Source organism: Oncorhynchus masou, chromosome 24 (genome assembly GCF_036934945.1).
Source record: "Oncorhynchus masou masou isolate Uvic2021 chromosome 24, UVic_Omas_1.1, whole genome shotgun sequence".
NCBI lineage: Eukaryota > Metazoa > Chordata > Actinopteri > Salmoniformes > Salmonidae > Oncorhynchus > Oncorhynchus masou.
The window spans coordinates 78,763,807-78,772,426 of NC_088235.1; the positions used below are offsets into that span (position 1 = coordinate 78,763,807).

The window sequence follows — 8,620 nt, forward strand, 5'->3', positions numbered from 1 at the left end:
CAACTCCAATTCAATTAAATTCAAGAGCTTTATTGGCATGGGAAATATATGTTAACATTGCCAAAGCAAGACCGCACCTGCTGTCTCGATCTCTAAATACTTGGCTATGAAAAGCGAACTGACATTTACTGACCTGTTGCACTCTCTACAACCACTGTGATTATTATTTGACCCTGCTGGTCATCTGCAAATGTTTGAACATCTTGAAGAACAATCTGGCCTTAATGGCCATGTACTCTTATAATCTCCACCCGGCACTGCCAGAAGAGGACTGACCACCCTTCGGAGCCTGGTTCCACTCTGGTTCCTTTCTTCCTAGGTTCCTGCCTTTCTATGGAGTTTTTCCTAGCCACTGTGCTTCTACATCTGCATTGCTTGCTGTTTGAGGTTTTAGGCTGGGTTTCTGTATAAACCCTTTGTGACATCTACTGATGTAATAAGGGCTTTATAAATACATTTGATTTTAACTGCCTGTGTTTAACTGTCACGGCCTTTAAGATTTAGACCTGGGCTGGCAAGTTAGCAATAGATATTGGCAAACTGAAATGCTTGTTTAGAAACGTTAGATTACTTGACGGGCTTGCAGCTTTTTTTTAAAGGAGGATGTCCTTTAGCGTTGACCTTGTAACATCTTTTCCACGGAGTTTATAAACCCAGAAGTTGCAACATCGCAAGACTTCCGGGACCGCTTGTATAACAGCCCAGGTCATGGTTTGAGAAATCATTGAGAGTAGTGAACAATTCTTCCTAAATTGTTAATTTTCTCAAAATATAAAGGGACAGCGTATATTCGAGCCAATGTCTTAAGTAGTTGAACATGTTATTACTCCAACCTCGTGAAAGTGACAAACTGACACGTTTTCATTTGTCAAAAACAACATTGTGAAAGGTGAGCCTTTGATTTGACGGCGTGCACATGCGCAGTTCTGCGCGAGACGACCGTTTCTACGCATAAGCTTTGCTCGCCAACGTCGACGACAACTGCGATCAGGGATTTCTATTGGAGAATCAGTTTTAGCCGATCATACTGTACTGTCTTTGATATAAGCGCCATGGATGAGATATGAAAAAAAGAAAGGAACACGATTGCCATCTAGTGGAGAACGGGTTAATCGTGTTGAAGTCCTTTGCCAGTACCGTCGTACATAGAAAAACTTAATCTCTATTACAATACGGCAATTTGCCCTCAGTTGTGAGATCAGACATGGCGTCTTCATTGATTTGCAGTGAAACACAGAGCAGGTAAGAACGTGTTAGTTTGGCATTTTAACACACTGTGTGCGGGCAAGATATCTAATGTTATACCTTTAGATTTGTCGCCACATTCGATTAACAGTGAAAAATAAACGTGTTTGTGTTAGCCCCCCAAATAAGCGTCTGACATTTTGCTAAACTCGGTTCTCGTATATCGAGGCGAATTGAGTTTTGATAACAGGTCGCGGGATTAGCTACAACGTCCCCATCAGACTATTCTTGTAAAATGGTCCTGTACAACTGCGGTCCTTCCACTGAGTGCTCAAAATCATACTTAATAGGTTACTTTTATCGAATCGAACCTCCGACTTGTTCCTAATTTGTGGCGCTCAACTCGGTGCGAATGTGCATGGGCCAATTGAATATTTTTGATATAGTATGAACAACAAGAGGAAAAAGTCATACTTTTAATAAAAACGTCAAAATTAACCCCGCGGAAGGACCGCAGTTGTACATGTAAGTGTTCTCAGAATCGACTGATCCAAAGTTGTTGCCAGCTTCTCAGTCCCATCATATTACTTAGTCATTCGATGAAGGCTTCTTACCACCTTCCGGAGACACCTGAAACCCCACCTCTTTAAGGAATACCTAGGATAGGATAAAGTAATCCTTCTCACCCCCCCCCTTAAATGATTTAGATGCACTATTGTAAAGTGGCTGTTCCACTGGATGTCAGAAGGTGAATTCACCAATTTGTAAGTCGCTCTGGATAAGAGCGTCTGCCAAATGACTTAAATGTTAAATGTTAAATGCTTCTTCTGTATGGGGGAGTTTTGCTAACTGCGTCTCCTAACACGCGTGTCGGAAGACAGACGCCACAAAGGCGTTGTAACTGAGAAATAGTGTGAAGCATCCGCTTGGCGTTTTCACTCACTACCAAATATGATAGTGAGAGAGCCCACTGGCGGGCAGTGGGAGAAGATGGTATCTGCAAATATTTTCATTGAAACATTTGATGTCAATAGAGTTTGATGTTCACAAACTGGAATCTATTATGAACAGAGTGGACTAAGGTTCGTAGACTGTACCCTTTGCAAAAGTGTTTTAAAAATCGCGTTGTTTAGATAGTGCAAAGGCGAACTGAGTTATTGCACACGCTCACTTCAAAGTAGGCGTTTCCTAACGGATATATGCAGATGACGCTATAACGCGCCAATAGGATCTCGCTAGCTCTTGCTTAGCACTGCCCCCTCCTTGCTTGTTTTGCCCACTGGAAGACCACAGCCTGTCGTTATCTTGGTTTAGGTATATAAATCTTTGGAAATACTGTCAGCTGCAACTCTGTTAAATAATCATTATTTTGATGTGATTTGAAAGTGAATGGATTTATGTTTCTAGAACCATACCGCAATTGAGAATTGATTCAAGTTTAGATTGAGTGTGGCTGTTTTGACTTCCAGAGACAAATTTCCTTTAAACAGAACATGTAAGGTCCTCGGACCAACTACGCCTCGATAGAAGAGAATGGAATCGAGGGTTCCTCAGCTAAGCTCAATGCTGAAATCTCTCTTTAACATCCTAGAAGGAACATGTAGCAGTCCTGCTGCAGCATGATGATGTCATGACTGTAAAATTGCTGTGTTGTCTTTTTGTTTTTTTTACAGAGTAAGCTCGGTTTTAAACAGAGATGTCAAGCAATTTGGGAAGAAGTACATGTTTGACTCAAATGAAGAAACTTGCTGGAACTCTGACCAGGTAACTACAATCACAATATAGCCGCGCATACCTCAAAGGGGCCAGCATCGGCACATTCTCGTGCGCCTCTATTGCCTCCTTCCCCACGAAGTGTGCACTTGTTCACTTCCCTTTATGAATTTGAAAGTAAATGACTGGTATATGGATCTATCCCAGGCCCAGATGAATCTAATTCAATTGATGGGGAGTAGTGACTGAGTGCACACCTGGAGGGGAGATCATTAGGATGCACTGTGGTTATGATATTAATACTAGTATTATTATTAGGCTACCCTTAGCCTCTGCTCACAAAGGTGAGGTGAAAGCCTGTTGCCAGAGGCTAGCTAGTAGCTACCCTATGACATAGCTAGTAGCTACCCGATGTACATCTTTCCCTACAGGTCAAAACGCTCTGCTGCCATAATATAGGCACAGTTGAGCCAGTGTGGGATAAGGTTAAAAAACATACAACCTCAATCCAGGGATGGAAGATATCGCTGTACTCCTAATTATCCCAACTGACAAATTGAGAAAATGTAAGTACTGCTAGTTTTGAATTAAACTGCCATTTTCATCCTCATGCTAGCCTAAAGCAGCCCATTGGATTCCATGAAAATGCGATGTGTAGTGTTGGGTTCAGTTGCTATGGAATCCAATGGGTTGCTTTAGCCTAGTTAGCCTAGCATGAGGACGAAAAAGGCAGTTTAATTAAAAACCAGCAGTATTTCATTATTCTCGATTTGTCAGTTGGGATAATGGAATAATTAGGAGTACAGCAACATCTTCACCGGTCTAAGGCACTGTATCTCAATGGTAGAGGCATCACTACAGACCCTGGTTCAATACCAGGCTGTATCACAACCGGCTGTGATTGGGAGTCCCATAGGGCGGCACACAATTGGCCCCGTGTTAAAGTTTGGGCGGGGTAGGTCGTGATTGTAAATAAGAATTAGTTCTTAACTGACTTGCCTCGATACATTTTTAATCCCTGTATTGGGGTGTATTTTTTTCTGTTGCCATATGCCATGCCGGCTCTGCGGTGCCCACATTATGGCAGCCGAGCCTTTTGAGTTTTAAGGAAAGATGTACTTATTGCTAAGCTCTGGTTGAAACAATTAATATCATCATCATCATAATATGTGACATACTGTCATGCTCAACCATTTGAGCTACAATGGACCATATTCTGGCTACCCCATAACACTGTCACTACTTTCCCTTTTTACAGGGTGATTCTCAGTGGGTTACTCTTGAATTCCCACAGCCAGTCAGAGTGTCTGAATTAAAGGTGCAGTTCCAAGGAGGCTTTTCAGGAAAAACATGCAGATTGGAAGGTAATACAAACACACACACTCTTTTAGTCAGTGTATCACAATGAAGTTGTGATTTGAAATGATTTATATTATAACATTGTCATACTATGCTTTAATAACATATATGTTTTTAAAAAGAGACAGACTGTCCATGTCAACAATCCTGAAAATGTTTCTACTTGTTTTCCCCTCAGGAAGCCCAAAAGCTGGAGAATTGGCAAAAATCACACATTTTTACCCTGAAGACAACAGCTCACTACAAATATCCTTCAATGTATTATTAAATGTCAGACCCCTTTTATTTGTTCCCATTTTATTGGTACAAAGTGGAATTAAAATTGAATTAGTTTTCTTTTTTTTTTGACAACAATCTACACAAACTACTGTCAGTGAAAAAAAAAATATAATACACATGTCGATAACTCCAATATAGCAGTTGCATCAGTATTCAGCCCCTTTGTTTAGTCAATCTGTGAAATAATAGGGGTTGACATGATTTTTAATGACTAACCCTTCCTCTGTCACCCATACATATAAATCTGTAAAGTCCCTCAGTCAAGTATTACATTTCAAGCAAAGATTCAACTATAAAGAAGGGCAGTGATTGGTAAATGGGTAACGATAACAAATCAGAGATTGAATATCTCTTTAAGCATGATCAAGTTAATAATTATAATGTGGATTATTTATTAAACTACCATTACAGATAGTCATTCTTCTGAACTGCAGGACAGGAATGAAACTGCTCAGGGATGTTACTGAGGCCATTGGTGATTTTAAACCACTACAGAGTTCAATGGCTGTGATGGGAGAACTGAGGATGGATCAACAACATTGTAGTGACTAAATGACAGAGTGAAAAGAAGAGTACAAATATACAGAATAAAAATATGACAAAACATGAATATTGTATGCAACTATGCACTAAAGTAATACTACAACAAAACATGGCAAAGGAATAAATATTTTCGCCTAAACGCTAAGCCTTATGTTTGGAACAAATCCAACACAACAGATCAGCTTCCTAGTTTCAAGCATGGTGGTGTGGGTATGCTTGACATCGGCAAATACTGGGGTGTTTTTCCAGGTAAAAAGAAATCAAATGGAGCTAGGCACAGGAATAATCCTAGAGGAGAACCTGCTTCAGTCTGCTTTACAACAGACACTAGGAGAGGAATTCACCTTTCATTAGGAGAATAACCTACAACACAAGGCCAAATCTACAGTGGAGTTGCTTACCAACAAGACAGTGAATGTTCCTGAGTGGCCAAGTTACAATTTTGACTTATATCTGCATGACATTTATGGCAAAACTTGAAAATAGCTGTCTAGCCATGATCCCCAACATCTTGACAGAGCTTGAAAATGAAAAAAAATATATGTTAGGGCAAATATTGCACAATCCAGGTGTACAAACAGCTTTTAGAGACTTACTCAAGAAGACTCACAGCTTTAATCACTGCCAAATGTGTTTCTAACATGTATTGACTAAGGGAGCAGAATACTTATGCTACGACTGTATTTTAGTTAATTTTTTACGATGAATTAAAATAAATCTTCCACTTTGATAGCATTTTGTGTAGATAGGTGACAAAAAAATGACAATTCATTTTAATCCCACTTTGTAACACAAAATGTTAAACAATCCAAGGGGTCTGAATACTTTTGCAAGGCAATATTTAAGCGCCTTTCAACGGGGTATGGAGTTAGGTGCCACGCACACCTGTTTGTATCAAGAACTGCAACACTGTTGCAACGCTACTGGCGATGTTAAACACTTCTCCAATCGTTGTTGAGTTCTGATATTAAGCGCACTGTGAGACGTATGCCAGTGTCATATCTTTTCAGTCTAAACTCCAGCTAAACTGAGAAGAGGGTAGCTGCATCCCAATATGACTGGAGAATGGGCGTGTGGGTGTGTCAAAAGGAAAGCAGTGGGCGTGTCAAGCAGGCTGCTATAGGTTAGGCAGTTATGATTTAGCCTTTTTTTCTTACCACGCAACTTCCCGTACATTGAGCTACCATACCACGAGTTTGGACTTCTGTTTTTAAGCCAGAGGATGAGTCGTATTTCACTGTTAGTTTTGCACAAACATTTTTACATTTTCAGTTATAAAACTGACAATTGTTTATTTCTTTATTAAAAGTATTGATTATTGATTACTGTTGCTTCATGTGTTGTATGTGTGTGCTTACTGTAACTGTCCCCCTCATATTTGGCTACAAGGTAGGTAGTTCCCACGCCATTGCCGCACAGCAGCGCTTGTCAAGCGGGAGCGAAGGGCACTGTTTCTCGGTGTTGTTGCCATACATGCCCTCTTCATTGAGTAGTAGACTGTATGTGTCAAGATGACATCTAGATGGTTATCAATATTAGTTATTTCTTGTGTAGGCTGCTATCCTACTTGAAATTAAAATCATGTGGGAGAAAAAAATGGCTACGTTAGCTACCGCCGCGACGTGACCGTGATATCCAGTAGGAAGCCATTCAAGTTGGCAGGCACGTTGATACAACACCAGTGCACTGGTCGCTGGCTTATCGACTCGTCGTGCAGCCCAATCAGCCACGTAAAACGGTCTTGAGTGGCAACAAATCTGCCCAATTAGTTGATTCACTTTCCATACACCCACTCCTTTTGACACACCCACTCAATCTATTCATTTAGGCTACACAGCCGCGAATGTCCTGTAAAATTATCCCTTTGTCCCGCATTTGGTATTTTTAAATGTGGCCATACTAAGCGTGAGGTAGCCTGATGTACAAGCTACCTCAACTATTACAACTAGTCTTGTAATAGTTGCAGAAATGCAAGTTGTAATAGTACAGAAAAGTTATGCCTGGCACTGGATACTGTAATACAGAAATGTTGATTTTAATGCTACATAGAGTACACAAAGCAGCTTTCAAACAATATTGTCCACTGCAGTTCTACTTATCTGGTTCTTAACTCCACACCCACAGCTTTCCCATTCAGGAGGCCCACATGGTGCACAGGCTAAAAATAGTGTTTGAGAACAGTGCTGACTTTTTTGGGCGAATAATTGTTTACTCCTTGGATGTCCTGGGGGAAAGAGCTTTGTGACGTTTTTGTTTCTGCATGAGAGGGAGCGAGACCTATAGGGAAAGAGGGTGTAGTAACATTGAATAACATAACTGCTGGAAGACTGTACCACCCACATGAACTTTGGAATGGGAACCATATCTGACTATTTTTGGTGAGGACATTTTTAGTTGGTCACCTGCTTGCATCACAGAAACAACAAGGGGATGAAGGAGGACTCTGAATCTGGATTTGTTATTGCAGCTTTACAGGCTTTAAGGTCACGTAACCACATGCCTATTGAAATGTTCTTGTGCCTTATTTGATTTGCCATTCCAAATGAACATTGTAAAATTCTTAAGCCATTTGTTTTTATTTGTTTACAATCACTTCGTTTTTTGAAATAGTTATTTAAACTTAGTATGATTGTCGTAAAAAAACAACAACACATAAACGTCCTTAATATACAAAACATTTGAGAGGGTGCTTACCTTTTTGTGTCTGATGGTGACAGCTAGGGCAATTGGACTATACCCAGAATCTGCCTCAATGTTCATGTCTGCCCCTTCTATCTGAATTAAAATCACATTACCAAATGTATTTGTGCCACTGAGATGACTAATGTACTTTTGTTTTGGAAATTACTTTCATTTTAATTAATTTATCGTGTGCAGGGGTATGAAGCATCATACCTAACAGGGCCTTGGCATAGCTTATGTGGTTCCCGCAAACAGCGTAGAGGAGAGGGGTACCACCATTCTTATTAAACATGACAGACATCCATTAATAGAATGTGTGTTATTTCTGAAGGAATCAAGAGTCCTGGGGCAGTTATTTACACCATTTAATTATATAATTGACAACCTTACACAGTCACAAGCATTAATATCTATTGCATGTTGGAGAAGATATTTCACTATGACTGCATAGCCTCCAGAGCTGGCCAGGGTCAAGGCACTCTCCCGCTCCCATGCTATAGCACTAGGATCTGCCTCCTAAGACACACTACACAAGGACATAACAGACAGGTTACAGTCGATCACCACCCAGTATATGACTAACCATTGAATTCAATGAACATGTCTAGAAATGTCCCTGATGTTTTCCAGGAGGCAATCCACCATGGCTTTCTCTCTAAATGCTGCTGACTAGATCGTGAGGTCCAATGTCGTGCCATTTATCTTCCGCCATCACCTCATGTTTCAGCATGATAATGCACAGCCCCATGTCACAAGGATCTGTATACAATTCCTGGAAGCTGTAGATGTCCCAGTTCTTCCATGGCCTGCATACTAACTCGACATGTCACCCATTGAGCATGTTTGGTATGCTCTGGAT

At 40.5% G+C, this 8,620-nt stretch overlaps 1 protein-coding gene across 1 annotated transcript; it reads left to right on the plus strand.

Moving 5' to 3' along the window:
- The first annotated feature begins 1,132 nt into the window (after window positions 1-1,132).
- Window positions 1,133-7,895, plus strand: nr2c2ap (nuclear receptor 2C2-associated protein). Its single transcript, XM_064935066.1, has 5 exons — window positions 1,133-1,242; window positions 2,859-2,949; window positions 4,157-4,262; window positions 4,436-4,503; window positions 7,202-7,895. The coding sequence occupies exons 1-5, from the start codon at window positions 1,205-1,207 to the stop codon at window positions 7,322-7,324; spliced, it is 426 nt and encodes a 141-aa protein (XP_064791138.1). The 5' UTR covers window positions 1,133-1,204; the 3' UTR covers window positions 7,325-7,895.
- Window positions 7,896-8,620: the final 725 nt, after the last annotated feature.